General features: G+C 43.8%; 1 protein-coding gene across 24 annotated transcripts in view; it reads left to right on the forward strand.

The window, feature by feature from the left end:
- DAB1 (DAB adaptor protein 1) overlaps positions 1-19647 on the forward strand; it is a 411790-nt gene that overhangs the window by 257074 nt on the left and 135069 nt on the right. For 2 of the 24 annotated variants that reach the window (XM_030278691.4, XM_030278690.4), the window contains exon 1: positions 11900-13289. The exons of 13 other annotated variants lie outside the window; for them this stretch is intronic. Coding sequence is in view for 5 of the 11 variants with exons in the window: in XM_072932577.1 (XP_072788678.1) it covers positions 13205-13289 (85 nt within the window). In the remaining 6 variants the exon portion in view is untranslated. Of the gene's footprint in view, positions 1-11802; positions 13290-15631; positions 15738-19647 lie in introns of those variants that run through there. 9 more of the 24 variants (XM_072932581.1, XM_072932580.1, XM_072932575.1 and 6 more) reach the window with 8 other exon arrangements.

Raw genomic sequence — 19647 nt, forward strand, 5'->3', positions numbered from 1 at the left:
CCAAAACCACTGGGTTTAATTATGCTTATGGGGAAAAGGAATAAAAACAAGAAAACATTTTGGACAGATTGGGTGGATTCTTCCACAGCTGATTCTGTTGTGAGATGGTCCAACAGGAACTCATTTTCCTGCAGTGTAAGTTATGTTTATTGTACATTATCCCCACGCTGCATCATGTACCTCATATATTTTGCTTTATGGGACAAATCAGATAACAGTTTAAGGCTGAGGGCTAACTGACTGTATATATCCCCAGCTGGTTAAACTGCTGGTTGTCACTGGGCATCTTTCATGGGAAAGGCAATTTCAGGAGGGTGAGATTCCATCTAACAGAAGTACCTCAAGTACATTTTTACACTTGCTCACATGCAGTATTTATTTCATAGCTATCTATGCAGAAGATAAATGTGAAAGATACAATTACTGAAAATCCCTCAGCTTGCTTGTGCTCTATGATTCCTTTCAGCTCAAAGGGTTCAAATGATCATCCCTTACAGATAAAAATTAGCTTGGTTTTCTATAAAAGTAGTTTTGTCTATCCTTCAATTTCGTGTTGTTAGAGAGGATTTCATAGTAAATGTGAAAATGTTTATATCTGATACCCCACAAGCAGAGTGACAATTACCAATTTTTGCTAAATCAATGCCAGCAAAGAGGTAATAGTAGATACTTTATGGCTGCTAAGTTTAAAATAATTAATTGAAATTAAAATATATCAATTGGATATCTTTATGACTTTTCTTTACATGTTTAATTGGATGTTGAGAAACCAACAAATGTATTTACAGGATAAAAAGACTGTACTATGAACAGAAAATTGGCTGAAAGAAGTAATCTTTAATGCATGTCAACGGTGACATAGAATAATGTGAGGTTGTGATGTTATGAGAGTTATGTTGTTGACTCTGTTATATTGATATAAAGTTTATTGATTGTATTAAATTCTATGTTTAAAATGTTCTCCCTCCTGGATGTTGATATGTGCAGCATCCTTCCTTTTCGCATTTTCACTTCTTTATATAAAGGGAGGAAAACGGGGCAGGATCTGTTTCAGTTCAGCTGGTCTGGAGACACCACGTGTGGTGGATTTTGTGTGACTTCCAGAACAAATAGTTACAAACACTCTACCAGGCCTGCAGTGGCAGAATACTTTATAATTATTCACCTCACATTTCTTTCAAGTGATTCAGGTGTACTTTAGAATCATCACAAAATCCTAGACTGGATTTTGTGATGATTCTAAACACAAAATCCCTTTGAATTGGGAGGGATTTTAAAGCTGACCCAGTCCCAGGTACCTGCCATGGCAGGGACACCCTCCACTGCCCCAGGGTGCTCCAAGCCCTGTCCAGAGCAATTCCAGGGATCCAGGGGCAGCCACAGCTGCTCTGGGCAGCTCCCATACCCAGCAGTACAACAGTGACAAAAGACAATACCAGAAAGAGATAGAAAGGTTTTTAGGTACTTAATGCATACTGAGTTAGACAACTTCCACTCCCAGGGATGGTCGCAGTGAGGATGCTCAGACCTGCAAACTGGTCCAAACCAAGGCTGTTCCAAAGCTGCCCAAATCTTAAAAAAAAAAAAAAAAAAAAAAAAATATATCAAAAACCTGACATTCCCTGTTTCTCTGGGAAAATATCTTAAAGTACACTAACACAAACAATCTATTTTTCTACTGCTTTAAGATTATATCTGCACTGGTCCATGGGCAGGATTTTGTCCTGTGTCTATCCAACACTGCTGATATGTTTTCCTCTCAAGCTGATTCTGTAACCCTGTGCTACTCTGCTCTCTGTAATTATACTGATCCATAGCATACTGTTTTTTTCCCATTTGACCTTTGCTTTTCACTGACATTTGCAAAATGTGACTAAGTTGAAACCAGACTAAATAGATGTTAACAGCAAAATCTTTTTGCTGCTCTTTCTATTCGAAAAAAAATCTATTTTCCAGTACTGCAGAATGTGAGGACAAATGCAAAAGTTCTGATATTTGCCATTACTAGAGCACATCCAAATGCAATTAAAGGCATTGACCACTTGCTTATTTTTATGTGCTGATTTACACAAATCTATTCAAAGTAATGAGAGGCCCAGCTGGTACAAATCGTTACCAAATGCCTTTCGTAGCCACCTTTAGCCAGGGAACATTTGTTCTACGTTAACTGAGAACAAACTGTTTCAAATCATGCTGCAGTCCCTCAGAAGTATTAGACACACATTTATCAACTGTTTTGAAAGGCAAAATTAATTTACATGCTTCTCCAGCACCAGATGTGTGTTCTGACATGTCGTGGTACAACCGAGCCCAGCATCTCGGAGCAGTTCCACAGCTTCTGGGTGGAGGGGACATTTCCTCGCTGGGCAGAGCAGCCTTGGCAGCAAAAGCTGCTCAACAACCTATTTATTAGTATCTGCACTCCTCCCCTGCTGTTGTATTAATATAATGAATTGTTCACAGGTGCTCCAAATGAGGTTTAGATGATCGCTGGGAGCTTTGTTACTCAGACAAGCCAAATCGAAAGGAACAGATGCAACAGTCCCCCAGCAGAAGTACAAAGTATGACTTAATGAAGGTCATTCTGCACATTTTGGCCTTAGCGACCCAATGAACAATCAGACTGTCATTATTTTGCTGTTTCTAGACAGAAAAGTGATTGCTTCTTGCCCACTTGCCTTGATTTTTTTTAGTTGTCTTTATTACATCATTGGGAGCTCTTAATTGCATTTAATCCTACTCTCTTTTAGCTAAAATGAGATGGTTCCCATATGATTGTTGTTAATCCATGCTCTAAGTCATGTTTGAGCTTTAATGCTCTTTTTTTGTGGCGATGGTTAAATCACAAGGTGTATTCAAACACTGGGCCAGGTGAACAGATAGTAAAATGGGCGTTCCCATCTGGATATGTAAAATGGGGAGAAAAGAGGAGTTGGAAATAGTGCCAGATGCATGGCCTGAACATTTCCTGTAGGAAATAGTGGTGCTGTCCAAAACTTGTGGTTTTCTTCTCTGCCCTTGTGTTGTGGCAGGTACAAACTAACTCCATGCCATTATCCCCAGAACGCCTGTGTATGCACTTAGCTTTGTAAATATTGATTTACTGCATTAAAAGGTCTTCTCAAAGGCTGTGCAGGATGTGAAAGAGCTGCAGAACCTGGGAGATGAGGAATTGTCATAGGTGTGTCTTTGGGAAACGGAGGTGTCAGCCCAGCAGAGACCTGAGTCCTTCCCCTGACTCTGCCACAGATCTCACTGGGATTTTGGAGAAAAGCTCATCTATGCCTATTCCTCATGATGGAAAAAGGGGTGAGTTTTTTTTTTCTTAGTAGCTTTTTTAGCTGTGTTTAGTTCATGCATTTCTGAGATAAGGCTTTTCCCTTGCTTTATGTCTTACGCTGCTCATCATAAATGGATTGTGGTCTCGGCTGGAGCCTCTCAGTGCTGTAATAATTGCAATAAATGTGAGGGCTACTGCACCCAAAGTGCTCCTTAATGTCCTTCTGCCCCCAAATGGGAAAGAGAAGAGCCTCTTTTCCTTTTTTTTTTTTTTTTCCCCAGTTTAAAGGGAATGCACTAAGGTCACAGTGTGCATCAAAGGTCTGTCTTTGCATCACTCAGCCCTCCACTAGGCAGGCTTGTAACATGCACACTTTGATAGTTCACTGACAGATCTCACCAAGGAGAAAGGACAGCATTTTAACCTTGAGTACACATTGCAGGAGAAAATTGCACAGGGACAGAAAAGCCATGTACGACTCCTGTGCAATGAGCCGAGGAAAAGGATCTTCATTGGGCTTTCCATCTAGAGGGGGTTTGGCAAAGAGCTGCCAAATGCTGTTGTTTTGTGAAAGGTGGGGGTTACTGTGTGCTCACAGTGGTCAGTGGTGGAATTCCCAAGAGGATACCACTCCTGCCAGCAAATATTAACTGAGGAGAGTGAGACCGTAGTGCAAAGATGAGCACAATATTCTTAGTTCTACCCAGAAAAGACATTAGTTGTCTCCTTTCTCAGCAGTGCACATCTTTCTTTGCTCCAACAGGACACAGTGCATTCAACATTAGGTATAACCTAACTTTTGGGTGGGTTTTAGTGTGAAAAATTAGTATCTGGATGATTTTCTGGCTTGGGCTTTGCCAGACTTTGTTTATATAGGTTTACACTGGACTCCTGGGGGCAGGTGTCTCATTTCTATTGGGTTTTGAGGCAGAGGCCACAGAGTGAGCACAGAAGTAATTGTTGGATCCAACCATGAAAACTGCTATTACTTGGTTTCTCTGTGACATCTGTTACATCCTGTTGTGCATGTGATGAGAGGCAGATTTTGTTTCATTTCAGAATCTGTTGGTGAGCATGAATAGTATCTAAAATTGTTGATGGCTCATCAAAACACACATAAAAGCCATGCTTCCCGAGCTCAGCTTCGGGAGGTGTAGCAAATCAGGGCTCTATAGCAGGATTCAGTTCCCAGACTGTGGCAGAGGCAAAGCTGGGAGTAGGTGTGTCAGACTGCAAAACCCCCTGTTGGACCAGGAAAGGAGGAGCAGCAAAAGTGGGAAGGTGGATTTATGGCTACCTGGCTACAAATATCAGCAACTTGTGTTTAATTTCAGCAGATTTCCCTAGGATTTGCACTTTCTCCCATCCCAGTTGGATGCAGGGGGATTGTGTCCCGAGCACAAATATGGACAGCACCAGGCAGGGCTGGAGCATACGTTCCCACAGATTTGGGGTTGCCACGGGGCTGGGGGAGCTGCTGCACACTCCCATTTTCTCAGCCTGGCATATGTGCTCCTGGTCACATTCTGGAGCCGTGCGTTTTGCAGCTCCCCTCCTTCCTCATCAACAGGCCAGATGGATCTAGTCTTGCCTACCACCCACTCCTGAGCTGTGCTGCTTATTGACATTTGTCACTCCCAAGGACTTGCATTTGAGCAGAAGGTAAGTATTGAGTTGGCTGCTGTAGGTCTTTTGTAATTCATTAGCTATTTAATCAAATTTTGACTTTTTTTTTTCCCTAGCTAACGACCATGTCTGTGATTTATTTAAGTCCCGAGTGAAAATATTTAATATCAAAAGCTTTGTTTTTTAAACAATATGGATTTTCCCTGTTCTGACAAACATCTTGGTGTTCTTTAAATTTATTTTTCTGTTGAGGAAACAAGCTCATTGTAAAGGAGATAAGCTTAGGTGGATGTTGATGAGAAATGAAGGAATCAGGAAGGAAGGAGCTAATTGGCTTAACATTACCTGAGATTTCTTTTTATTCTGTGTGTAACTTTGATTCCATGTAATTTCTCTGGATCCTGATGCTGCTGATTTGGACAGTTTTGTTAGAGGCTGGCGTAAAGATTCAGTCTTTAATGCACAATACATGTGAGAGCCTTCCAAAAGTTGCCATGATGTGTGTTTAGCATCTAAAACTGGAATTTGGCCCTCATGCTGGGATGAAGAGGTGCCAGTGTATTCCCTAGTTTGTTGAGTGCTATCCTGATTTGGAGAAATACCACCTTAGCCACAGGAACCACAGATCTGAAAAACCGTAATCTCTTCTGTGTATATGCTGTGTAGTCTCAAGGTGGACCTTAAGCATATGACAACTGCCACTATTTTAAAAATCACATTTGTTAATGTTCTTTGAAATGATCCTTGTTTTGTGGCAATGGATGAGGACTCCATAACCAGGTCGTATAGATTCTGTCTTGGTTCTGTCATAATTTCTTATTAAATGTGAATAAGAATGCCAGGAATGAAAAAAGACATAGACATTTAGGAACCTAAACTCCAGTGAGTGCCAGTGAGTAGTTTTCTAATATAAATAAATAGAATGTATTTGAGACATTCTTTTAAACCTCAGTGTTTTGTCTCGGGCTAACGTTATCAACTCTTTCAAGTGAAGGATTGTCTTTTTAGATAAACAGCAAAACCCCTTTAGAAAGGAAGCCCTGATCTACTTGACACTTATAAATTTATTACAAAATAAAAATACTTCAAACATCCTTCATTTAAATTGTTATTTGAAGATTTATATTATTGCATTGAGTTGCTATGGTGGCACTTGCAATTTCCATTCCTGCCTGGAAAGCGTAAAGAGAAAAAAAAAAAATATGAATAGCAAACATCAGAAAGTAATGATTTGTCATGTTTTGAAATGTATTACAGAAATATCAACTTGGGCAAATATGTTTGGCTGAACTCTGGCATGCTGCCTGGAGCTGAGGCTTACAGGCTTGTGCAGAGCCTCACTGTATGGAGTGCCTGGGGATTGGGAGCTCCAGGGTGCAGCCCCGGGCTGGACAAGGGGAAAACTCACATCCCAGGAGTGGCTTTACCTGGACATTAACTTCATGGTGCTTTTCAGGGCTGAGACCTTGTCTTGGAACTGGCACTTGTTACTGTTGAGATGTGTGTGTGGAGGTGCTGAGTTCAGCAGCAGGTGAAGCAGCCGCGCTGAATTCCTCAGCCCCAAATGTACCCCACAGCCTGAAGGGTGGAGTGCTCTGGTCAGTGTCAGCTCCACTTTGTCAAAGAACCATGGAATTGTTTGGGTTGGGAGAGATTTAAAATATTTTTTCCAGTTCTACCCCCTGCCATGGGCAGGGACACTTTGCACTATCCCAAGCTGCTCCAAGCCCCATCCAGCCCGGCCTTGGACATTTCCAGGGATGGTGCAGCCACAGCTTTTCTGGATAATCTGTGCCAGGACTTTCCCACCCTCACAGGGAAGGATTTTTTCCTAATATCCCATCTAACCCTGCCCTCTGGCCGTTTGAAGGCATTCCCCTTACCCCGTCACTGCGTGCTCTCATAAAATCACCAAGGAGCAGTGGCAAAAGAGTCAATAATCTGCTGCTGTTAAAGAGGGATTAGATCCATCCCTGGATGCTGACGTTGGTTCTGAAATGGCAAAAGGGAACATCTGCTGTGGTATCCAGAGAATGGTTTGGGTTGGAAGGGACCTTAAAGATCACCTCATTCCAACTCTGCTGCCGTGGGCAGGGATGTCCATGAGCTGGACTCAGGGACATACTGAGAGAGTAAAGGAGAAGGTCAGGAATGAAGCGTTAAAGGCAAAGAAATGTACAAGTTACTATTTAAACAAGAGGTTTTAAAAATGTATCATTATTAAAGGGAAACTGATGAAAAATTGATTTCATACTTTCAGATATAGCTTTATGTAGCAGTGGGCTCAGCTAACTCGAAAGTGGGCTAAGCAACTTTCAAAGGAAGGTGTCAGGAATCCTTGCTAGTGCCTAACAGAAATAACACATTAAATCTTATTTGAAAATGCCTTTTCCAGCTAGTGCTCATAATGCCGTGCTGAGGGCATATTTCAGGATGAGTCTGAGGTTAAAAAAAACACCTACTGAGTAACCAGTGGCACTTGCTTCAGCACTTGAGTTTTCCTCAGAGGTCTTCTATCCAATTATTGGCCAGATCCAGTGATATTTAACTTATCAGATCTGACAAGAGCTGAACCCAAGGTAGACTGACTGCCTAAACATTTATTTGTGTCAATGACACGTTTAAAACTCTCTGCTCTGTCTAAATATTTAAAAGGAAATATAAAGAGGAAAATGTAATGTGACATAAGAGGAAATGAAAAACAACCTTACTTGTTGAGGACATTCACTACAAACAATTGCTGTCTCCTGAATACCTGTTATTTTGGCAGAAATGGAGGGGAATGCAGCTCTAAATATTGTATTCATCTGTCTCTTTTTAACAAAAAATGATTTTTACAATAGCAAGTGGATCTTTTGCTGTCAAAATCATGGAATATGACAAAAGCCAAGATCTTTAGGAACCTCTGAGACTGAAGTTTCCAATTGTAAAATCTACACCTAAAAATGAATAAATAATAAAGATAAAGATGTACTTAGTGAAAAGAAGCTGCAGTATCGTCCAAATCAGAGAGCTTAAATGTGTCAGCTGCTAGTTGAAGTAGACAAAATCTTAAGAACAAAGTGTAATAGGTTTTTTTTTACTGGAGAAGTGGAGAGTCTACAGTATTCAAACCCCCCTTTAATTTTCTAAGCCAGAGTCAAGCCAAATTTTAGAATTCTCTGTGAAGCAGATGCAGACAACCTCTATTTTCATAGAAGAAATACATTTTCCTTAGTAGGTACCCTTTGCTTTGAGTTTTATGTGTATTTAAACCAGTGTGAGCACTCTGCAAGGTAATGCAGAACCATGTGGGCTTTCAGGATGTAAGGGATGCTGAAAATTTTCTTCACCCGTGAAGTTCTCCTAGAAAAGAGTTTATTAAATTCTGAGATGTCTCTGTGTGGCTCATCAGTGGTGTCTGGGGGGAATGAGAGAACAACAGAACTCCGAATGTGTGCATAAATCATGCTCTTAGCAACATGTTCTCTGTTGGAACCTGACACTTATGTTTGCAAAAGCAAACCCTCTCTAAATTAGTTTGCAGTTAATTGGCTGTGAAAGGAAGCACACCTTGCCAAAAAGGATTTGAAATATGAAGCAGTTTGGATTTGTGAAGGAGTTGATCGCTGTTATTGGAGAATCACAGGCTCTTCCATGGGCATCTGGGAAATAATGTGGTTCATAATCTCCAGTGCTTTCACAAATTCCATTATTTGGCAGGACAGGTATCTACTTGCTGCCATCTACTAGAAGATAAATTGATTTTGGAGGGGAAGTCTTGTACTGTTTGTTGGAGCTGCTCATTTGCAGCTGAGGAAAGTGTTTGCAGCAGGGTTAGTTCAGTAATATTTTGAATATGTGAAGAGACTAATAGCGGCTACCAGATAGAATGACAAGATCTTGTTTCTATGTTTCCTCTCAGGACTCAAAACTGAATGAATGACCACATATATAACAATAATTAATGTTTATGTACGTCCTTGCCTGTCTCTGGGGTCCTTCCAAGCATTCCTTCCAAGAAACTCTGACAGGAGGCTTCTGACATACATGTGGTAGAGATGGACATAAAATGAGCATAGGTTGACTTATCCAAGATCACAAACTAGTCAGTGACACAGCTGAGCTCTGAAGCAAGCTCCTGAATCCCTTTTTGCACATGTAACTACGAGATTTTGCAATTTTTGTTGAGATGCATGAAAGGAAGGTTCCTCCTGTGACCAAACCATAATAAATTAGAGGATCTATCTTCAGAAACCAGTGATGAATCTCTGGTAATGAATTCCATTTTTAGTATTTTCACATGCTGGCTTTTAATAGTGAGATGTCAGTGGTATTTTTTTTCGATAATGCATTTTCCACCAGATTTCACTGTGGGTGCAACAATTTTCATAACCTCTTCCTGATATGTCACTGCCAGAAAATAGACTGGCTTCCCATTTTTCATGAAGAGCTACCAACATTTTTCTACACTGATATTTTTTGGTGGGCAAGAGCAGTGATCAGCAACATATTCTGCTCAGTCACCTGAGGTATCTCTGAGGAGGTATATCTCTGAGATATTAAGTGGAATAAGAGAGCTGAGTTTCTTTGCATTTGAGAAAACTGGGGATGAAACCAAATCATGATTAATTCTCCTGCTGGCAAAAGGAGCTCACTGTGTGGCTACAGCAGCAAGAGATGGGCTACCATAGTTACTGATAATGCAGCAGATACTATTTTCAGTCAGTGCCTAATTGCCTTAGAGGAACTTATTAAACTGAAATCACTATTGTGTGAGGAGCTATTCACGTAGAGGATCTCCAGAGTGATCAAGATGATCCTGCTGTGGGCTACAATATAGATCAGTAAATGTGAAAAGGGGTTTTGTGAGAAGGCTGACATCTTGAGAGCTCAGTTGGCAAGGGATGGGTCTGCACGTTGTGCTGTATTTTAGTGAGATGTTAATAGCTGAAATAATGGCTCTCTTTTCAGATATTAAATTCCCCCTCCAAAAATCCCACTTGAATCCAGCAGAGTGTAACATTGTGTATCTTTCACTTCCAGATTCTTTCAAAGCACCAACAAAAACTCATTCTCTAACATCCCTTATAATTTCTCTGTACTATTATTTGGTAATCCTTTATAATCAGCACAGCTTGAGACACCTTAATTAGTTTCATGAAGGTAGGGCCTATATTCCATCTCAGGAAATGTCCAGTTCTCATTAATGCCAGTGGCTGTCACACATGTGCACTCACAAGAACCCTACAGGGTTTTTGGCCAGTGGTTTGCCATTTTTGCAGGATGAAGCTGGCTTTACAGTGTGCATTCTGCCTTACCACTCCATGTGAGAAACGTACAGGCTTGCAGCTGGGCAGCACTGATGCTGATTAACTTGCCTCTGAGGTGAAACTGGGAAGTTTTTTGATTACTCTTTTCCTAGGGAGTCAGAAACTTTGACTGTGAATTATCAGCGAATTCACTGCCAACAATTATCCTGCAAATTATCTCTTATTTGCAGGTAAACATTTTTGCTCTGCAGGGTGTAGTGGTTTACTAGCAGCTGCAGTGCTTATTGAAATTGGGTAGTATAGCAAATTACTTAGTATCGAGGTCTACAGGTATCAGTGGTGGATATTTTAATGTTGTTTCAAGGCAATTCTTTAAAAAAATCGTGCAGTGCTCTTGGTTGTAAGACTGAATTCATTCTTCTCTCCACTGATGCGTACAGAAACACTTAAAAATATTCTGATCATTGTCCTGTTAGTACAAATCTATTCAGGAGCTCACCTGATCCTACTTTCCCTTTAGTTGTTTTAGCAAGTACTAAGTGACTGAGAGCTGCACAAGCGACTACTGCAAAAATAGTCGAGAACTACACTTTTAGGTTTTGATCTTCAGCTCCTCCAGCTGTTCAGTGGAAATTAAATTTTTGGCCTACAGGTCTTAATCTATAGCTCTTAATGGTTTATCACCAAATTGGTGATGGCATAGTGCATCATCAGAAAGGAGAATGGAGGAATGATGAGTTTAAGCTTTACAGATAAACAAAAATAAAAGCTGTCAGTCTTCACACCAAACTTCTTGCTCTTTTGCTTCTTGATCATGTTTTTCAGTAGAGAGAAGGAAGTATTACCAAAAATATGTTCTCATGTGAGAGTTTGTGTTGCAAAGTTATGGCCTAAAAAATATTTTACATTAAACCAGAGCAGATTGCTTATGGCAACTCCTGCATAATGAAGGAACACAATGAAGAACTGCAGTGCATATTGCTCTTCAGGTCTGTTCTATTTTTGTAGTTGTTTTTTTTTTAAGTAGAAAATTGCATAGTATAATTACAAGTTCATTTGCATTCATATTACAAGCTGTGAGCTAGTAGTCTTTTATATTTAAAAAGTATTATTAGCAAGTGTGACTTGCATCCATACATTGCAGAAATGAATGGGAATGAAGTTTTATACTACTAAAAGTTCCCTCTCTACTAAGTCAGCTGCCAGCACCCCTCCTGTAAACTCCAGGACCTCAGTGACACCAGCAACACAATAAATGCAACTTCACTTTCCTGTGCACTGGTCAGAAGGAAAGAACAGCTCAATTACTGTTTTCCCAAAAAAATTGCCTTTTGGGAACTAAGGGCCACCAATATTTTATCAAACTTAATACACACAGACAGGCATATCTCCTCAAGGATGCTGTCTACTATTTCCTAATGGAAAATATTATTTCATTTCTCCTTTAGCTCTTTGTCTTCCTAGATGGCGAAATTCTCATCAATAGGAAATTTTGCTGCAATGAAGTTGACTACATACTTCTTTTAATTCACATTAGAATAAGTGGGTTCAACTGAGAATCTGACCTTTCATTTCTGTAATAAATTGAAATGCAGAAAACAGGTCTATAGTGAAAAGCTCCATTGCATCAAGTACTTCTATAAATGTGGCCTGAACTCTGAATTTTTTATGTTGTAAATGTTATTACATGACGTTATCTTTTATGCTTAATACCTAATGTGCTGCAGAAAGAATAATTGAGGGAGATGAAACTGATAATAGCTGAGAATGTTACCAGATCTGTGCATGTACTTTCAATCAATCTGTTCACTCAGCCTTTCTGCTCCCTGCCCTGTTAAGTGTGTTGCCACGTTGGTTCAGCTCTCCTGCCTGTCAGGTGGAGGTAAAATAACCTGTAGACATCTTTCTACGTTGTGAGCATCCTGGTGATCCCTGCCCGGTGTCATCCCGGGGAGCGCACATCAGCAGCTGGGTACCTGCGGATCCTGCGGAGCATCTCGCTCGTAATTCCTGAGCAGATCCAGTCCTCTGCACTGCTCTGAGCCCCGGGGGGTGAATCAGATCTGTCTAGAGGCTGCAAAAAGCTTTTCTTTTAGTCATTTACCTCGGTTAGCGAGAGCAGCGCTGCTTTTATGCATTGATTGGAGATAATACTGGTGAAATGGCAATAACCTGGCAAATGGACTTCTCTCTGTATGTAAATCCTTTCGGGAAGTGCATGACAGCCTCTGTTTTCTATGGGTCTCCGTTTGTAAAGAAGCTGTTATCACAGAATAAGTTTAATGGGTCGTGAATTTTGTGTTGAAAGGAGAGTCTCTCCATGACTTCTGATCCGCCTGCAACAGACCTATTGGCTCGGCAGCGAGTGCATTAGGCTAAATATGCTTCCTCCATTGACTCCGAAGGTAACAGCCCTAAATGCCTCATTAAATTTTCATGGGTGACTGCGAGAAGCCATGAGAAAAGCGGCACGCTGGTGGCGGCGGGGGGAGCCGCGATGGCGGAGCCGTGCCCGGGCACCACGCGTGGGCAGTCCCGCCCCGCCTGCCCCACTGACCGGGGACAGCCCTGGAGCCCCGGGGACAGCCCTGGAGCCCCGGGGACAGCCCCGGAGCCCCGGGGGCAGCCCTGGAGCCCCGGGGACAGCCCTGGAGCCCCGGGGAGCCCCCGGTGCCGGTTCATCCCCCCGGCCGTGCCTGAGCGCGGTGCTGCGGCGGGGCGGGCGGGGGTCTCCAGCCGGCCCTCAGGGCTGCCCCTGAGGCGATGGCAGCCTCGGGCCGAGAGACGCGCCCAGCGCCCCCGCCCCGAGCGGGGCCAGCCCCCTCCCCGCCCGTCCCCCTCTCCCTGCCCAGCTGCACAGCGGCGCTGAGACCCCCCAGCCCTGCGAGAGGAGGAGAAGGAGGAGGAGGAGGAGACCGACCCCTCATCAGCCGCGTTCCTCCGCCGCACACCTCCCTTTTCCCCTCCCTCTGGCCTCAGCGCCGCGCTGGCGGGGCCGGAGAGGGCAGGCGGCGCGGGAAGGCGGCTCCGCCGGCATGGACGGGCCATGTGTATCCTGAGGAGTACCAGCAGCTGCTGCGCCCACCATGGGGAGCAGAGGGATGCGAGGAGGAGAGGGCTCGCAGGGGCAGGTGAGGAGCCGCTCCTGAGGGCGGCGCGGCGGCAGGTGCGGGCTCGGGGGCTCGGCGGGGCGCGCTGCTCCTCCTGCGAGCGGGGACCCCCTCCCCGCAGCTTTTCTCCGAAAGAAGTTTATTCTTTACCCGTCCTTCCCCGCTACCCCTCGCTCCCGTCCCCCCGAGGCGGGGAAAGGGCTGGAATTCCCTGCGAGTCGCGGGAAGTTGCCGGCTGCGGGGGGAGAGCGCCATGCGAGGCTGCCCCGCACCCAGCAGAGCTCTGGGGCAAAGGGCTGGGGGCGCTTTCGCCATCCCCCGCAGCGGGGCAAGTAAAAAAAAAATTTAAAAAATCAAGGAGGGAGCCACAGACGCGATGCGGCTGCGGGATTCCCCCTGGCCACCCCCGCCGTGCCCGGGGCTCCGTGGGATGCGCCGCTCTGGGGAGCCTCGGCCGCTGCCGCCCCGCAGCTGGAAGCGCCGAGCGGTCGCGGTAGAGCCGCTGCCGCGGGAAGCGCCCCCCGCTGCCGGGCTGGAGCCGGCCGAGGATGGGGCTGGGAGCCGGCCGAGGATGGGGATGGGAGCCGGCCGAGGATGGGGATGGGAGCCGGCCGAGGATGGGGATGGGGACCGGCCGAGGATGGGGCTGGGAGCCGGCCGAGGATGGGGCTGGGAGCCGGCCGAGGATGGGGCTGGGAGCCGGCCGAGGATGGGGATGGGAGCCGGCCGAGGATGGGGCTGGGATGCGGTTGGGATGCGGTTCGGCTGCGCCGGCGCTGCCCTGGCCGGGAAGGTGCGGCAGGGCCGGGGGACGCCGCGCTGAGGAGCGGCGGGGAAATGGCAGCTGGAGCGGGGCCGGACGAGCGGCGAGCGGGGCGAGCTCGCCCTGCCCGGCCCTTCGGGGACCCTCTGGGCACCGCCGCTGGTCCCCGGCCGGCAGCTCCCGGCGCTGGCCAGCGATGCGCGGTCCAGGGGAGCGGCTGCAGAGTGAGCGCTTGCCTTAGGGGGGCTGCAGGTTCATGCGCCTCTCTCCTTTACAGCCCCTGCTTCAGGGGAAATCCCGACAGCTCCCCCGCCACCTATCTGAGTGTTTTGGAGCGCTTTCTTCTCGGGGTTGTGCACGGCCACCGAGTCACCAGGAGCAGGCAGGCGGGAATGAAAGTTGGGAGCGCTGCGGTGGGCGCAGGAGCTGCTGGCAGGCTGAAGCAGGACAGCGGTGACAGAGCCCAGGAGGGCCGGCAGGACAAGCACGGACGGTGAATTCCCCAAAGCCAGCTCTTCCTTTGGTGTTTTCCAGGGTGTTTCACACGCTGGGAGCTCAGGTTCATGAGTGGCGCATTTGAAATGCCTCTATGAGTGGTGGAGTGGGAGACTGGGACTGGTAATCATAGTGAAGAACAGCAGATAACAAAGCTGGTTTCTGGGCTGGAGAGTCCTGGAGCTTGCAGATGAATGGGAAGTTTTTAATTTCCCGAAGAACTTCATTGTACATTTCAAACCGGTTAAGTCAATTTCCAGGTCTCTCCCCGAAGTAGTTTTAAAAGCAAAGTCCTTGGAGCTCTTTGCCATTTGTCTAAATTCTGAATGCATGTCTGAAGCGTTTAATCATGTTTATTGTTTTCAGCCACTCAAACGGAATAAAAATTACTTATCGTTGACGAAGCTTATCTCGCAAGCTGTTTCACAGTATGTTTCCATTGCAAGACACAGTGCCGTGTTAAACTACTGATGCCTGTATTGTTTATTGTTCTTTCATTCCCCACCCTCACCCCCCAGAACACCAGTATCAATCTGTTCCTTACTGCTCTACTCAAAAATAATGGAGGAGCAAGTTTTCACCAGTTTGGTATTTTCACTAGTTGCTGAGATTTATGTCTTTTATATTTGCTCTTAAGCTGTTTTTCATTCAGTGTGCTAAAGGCAGCTGATGCATTAAAAAAGGAATCAAGGCATAAAGCTAAAAGGGACTTTCAAACTCTGAGCTAAAACTGTGTATGGAATTAGTGCTGGATCCACAGCATTATTTATTTGTTTATCCACATGCATAACACCTTCATGAAGCATAAGGTCCCTTGCCTCTTTGTCATTACCATTTTATGCCATTACACAGCTAAAATCTACTATTCACACTGGTCTAGAAATACAGATTTATTGTTTGGAGTATTTTGATCTTGGACTGTACCTCATAGGTGATTTTGCTGCACTTTAACAGTATCTCAATACAGTGATGGAGGACACCATCATGCTTTCTTGTAGGATTACCTTTGGGACCTTAGTGACTGCACACATCAGTGGTTTCATCTTAGGAGAATTGAAATTGATTTTCTTCTTTTTCTTTTCTTTTTTTTTTTTTTTTATCTCAGCCAGTGAAAGACCCTGTGTATGTCCTTTGACCCGTGGCCTCACATGATGAAGTGAAACCACTAGTGGAGGATGTAGACTTGAAGTAGCTGCTACTAAAAAGCAGAGGTATCAGAATGAACCCCTTGTCCTGGTGATCAGCCTGTGTGATTCTTTGGGCAAGGCACAATTTTTAAAATTTGCTAAATTTGTAAAACTGCTGCATATATGTATCAAAATAAATTTAAAACACAAGCATTATGATACTTTTTTTCATACTTTTGATGGGTCCTTGCTCAAGCAAAAGACGATTGACCATTTCCTCTCATCCATAACAGGCCTTCGTCTCTGAAGTATTTTATATTTCAAATTTTTGCAAGGTATTTGTGTTGAATTTAGCAACAGCCAAGCACAGCAACTAAATACCAGTGAGGTGGGAGAACCTCTATTTTTACAACCCTGTTTGCATTTTAAAGTGATAGCAAATACTAGCAAAGAGGAGCACGATTTTCTAGATGTTATAATTCAAATTAACTTTCCCAGTCAATATTTAGTCAAGGTCTTGATGGTTAAAGTTAACTGTCCAAGTCAATGTTTAGTCAAGGTAATGACTTGGTTTTTATAAACACTACCCAAGCATTCTTGCAGAATTAATCAGAGTTGCTTGCTCAGCCAATTACTTAGGAATAAAGCTCTGTTATTACTTGGTCTCTCATATGTCCTGTTCTGTTTGGTGTTATTTCAGCAGTGCTTCCTCTCAGCCCTTCTGTGGCTCCCTTCTTACAGCACCAGCTCTCTCTTTGAGGCATTTATTTGCCTGGTGGTTTTGGGAGGTGAAGGAAGTCATGCACTAACCTATTTTTATGGGTAGCAAGGTGAAGTGTGGAGATGCCAGGTGCAGGCTCTGTGCGGGAAGTGCAACATGTAGTGCAAAAACAACATTTATCTACATCCAAGGAAGTCTTCAGGAGCCTGTGCTGAGCAGCTCCTTGTGCAGTGCTTAGGAACAGAGGAGCACTTGGGATAAAGCAATCATTAACAATGTATAAAGACCATTTTGGTGTCTGGGACAAAAGTGATGAAATTGAGAATTGTTGGCATTGGTACTTACAGTGAAAGATGGAAGCATGTTGTGATTTGGGAATGAACTGGAAATCTTTATTGTGATTCTTCATTCCTTGGCATCCCTTTAAATGGGATCTTCATTCTTCCAGGATGGCACTTCAGTCTCTTAAACTGATGTTAGAATCAGTCTAGACTTCCATTGTAGCAGTGTTTTTTTCTTCTTTTTTTTTTTTTATTTAATTGTACCACTTGCAAATGCATTCCCTGCAATTACATGGGTATTAGAGTAGATATTCATTAGGATTTTACTAATCTGAACCTCAAGTGCTGTTCTGCAAATTTGCCAGCCTTTGTAAAGCAGTGCTTGACTTCATCAGCTGCACTGTTTTATTATGAGTATTTTGATACAGTAGAATGAAAAGCATATATTCTAAACCAAGTAATTAATCAGATTGAAACATTTTCATTTTCATACTTTGATTTGTCACAAAGAGAGCCTGCAGCTCTATATTTTTCCCTTAACACTAGTTTTTGCCCAGCCTAACTGCAGCCAAATGACATTTTATAGTGCTGGTTTAAGACCCATCTATGATTCAATCTTCCATTTCTCTTTCAAGGCAGGAGAACTGTCACAGCTTAGAGGTGAGTAAACCCAACACTGTGAGCTCCAGGAAAGATACCTGTATCTATGTATTTAATCTTACACCAGTGTCAAACACATTTTTAAGTGTCCCAGGTGTAAGTAGTGTTTTAGATTCTTTGTGTATTTAAGTGCTTCAGCCACATGCACAAATCCTCTGTCAGAACCCAGTGTGAGCCTTGCTGGTGACAGTGGGTCTGGGGTGGATCTGTCTCAAGGTGGTGCCATATTGCAGAATCAGACCAGAGCAGGACCTGTCAGCTTCTGTCTCTTGATATATTTTTTGTGGAGTGAGAGTGAAGCTCATTCCCTGGGATGAGCCATGTGTTGCTGCAGGTGCAGAGGCTGCTGTGTCCCCAGCTGTGGGGGAACAGCTGGCCAAGCCCCAACCCTTCAGACAGCTGCATGTCCTGATCAGCTCCATCCACAGCAGAGCAGCAGCCTTGCTGAAGGGCTGCTTGTCACATCTTGCTCTGGCTCAGTCCTCTCCTGAGATATGTGAAGCTGTTGACATGAACTTATGGCCCTTGGAGGCGTCAAGATTTCCTTCAGTTATTTTGGCATCAGGGAGAGGATGGCTGTGGGTGAGCTTTTGAAAATGCAGTGTTCCTGAGCCTGCTGGGGGAGCTGGCTCCAGGCACTTCCCAGCCCGTCATCCTTTGCACTTTCTACAGTCATCCCATTACTCTCTGTTTAATGAGGATGCAGAGGTTTCTTTTCTTCTTATCTATTTATTTTCTATCTTATGTTTTATATTCTTATCTTAAGGATAAGAATATTTTCTTAGGTTTTAGATACACAGAAGTAATTCCTCCCTGTGAGGATGGCACAAAAAGAGGGAAAAAGAGAAGCTGTGGCTGCCCCATCCCTGGAGGTGTCCAAGGCTAGGTTGGACAGGGCTTGGAGCAGTCTGGGATAGTGGGAGGTGTCCCTGCCCATGGCAGGGGGTAAAACTGGATAAGCTTTAAGGTCCCTCGCAACTCAAACCATTCTGTGATTTTATGATATGTACCATATTAAAAAAATAGGGCAGTTGCTGTTTTTTTCTGTATTGAATTTTGTATGTCTCTGTGTGTATATATAGGTATATATATACACAAATTCATTGGCTGCCCTTTTACTACATAAGGATTCAGGTCTCCAGGTATTGCCAAGCAGTTGCACTGAGAGATTCCCCACCCCTCCCACCCACAAACAGTGATTGCTCTTGTGGGTAGAGGAGCATCAGTTTCTTGAGGGTCTTTGCAATTCCCTGAGCCTGAAGGCAAATGAACAGAAATTTAGTGGACCACCTAGTTCTTGACTCAAAATTCTCCAAAGAGGAGTCTGACCTAATTTATATTGTATTGGAACAAATAATCCTATCATGCATGTGTGCTTGCTGTTGTGTTTTCTTTTAGCAGGCATATTGCTGTCTTGCAGAAACTTCAGATTTAGATGTTAGGCAGTGTCCCTGTGGTTTTGGGAGGTACTTTTGCTCAGTGAGTACTTACTGGAAAATTACATTTAGAGGATACTTGTGAAGAGGAAAACAATCCAGAGAGACTACTAAAGCTGCTAGAATTATTCATACCTGAATGTACTATTATTTAGTACTGAGAATAATTAAGAGTCCTCAATACAAAGTCTCCTTATTATTACTAAAGATGGAGCTGGAATCTCCCCAGAATGTTTTTTTATCTGTCATCATATGTCCCTGTGATAGGGATTCTGGTGAGTTTGATGTGGGTGATGTAGGGTTGCTGATTGTAGGGTATTTGTTGGGGCCAGCATGTGTTGAAGCTGAGAGCTGATCAGCACCCAGGCACTGCAGTTATGGCCTCTTAAAGCAATTCCAGGTGTGCAAAACCCTTTTTTATGTTATTCTGTAGAGTGTAGCACCCATCCATCAGTGTGTTTGTCCCAGTTTATACCCCAAAGCTTGTCAGTCTATCTGTCTGTGTTCATGGTTTGGAAAAGAGCTGTCTAAACCTGCACAGGTTTATTTTTGGGAAGCTTAGAAAAGTTTTGAGTCTGCAGAACTTCAAGATCATACCAAGAGTTACCTGAAAACAATTCTTTTCTCTTGAATTTCTTGAGCTTGGATTACTGGTAATCCAGTTGATGCAATGCCCATTTCATTGTTTCCATTTTACAGAAATGTCTTCTACCCTACTGGCAGAGCAGTTACTCAGAGAACAGCAGGCATCAATATTCGTTGTTTCTTAACCTAAAGGATTATAAATTTTTTTTTCAGTAGTTGAAGTAACTGAGGGGAAAATTGTGAGTGATTTTTTTTTGCACCATTAAAAATAAAAAGCTGAATTTCTGTTCCTTGAGATGCAGCTCAATAAA

Source organism: Taeniopygia guttata, chromosome 8 (genome assembly GCF_048771995.1).
Source record: "Taeniopygia guttata chromosome 8, bTaeGut7.mat, whole genome shotgun sequence".
In the NCBI taxonomy this organism is placed as follows: Eukaryota; Metazoa; Chordata; class Aves; order Passeriformes; family Estrildidae; genus Taeniopygia; species Taeniopygia guttata.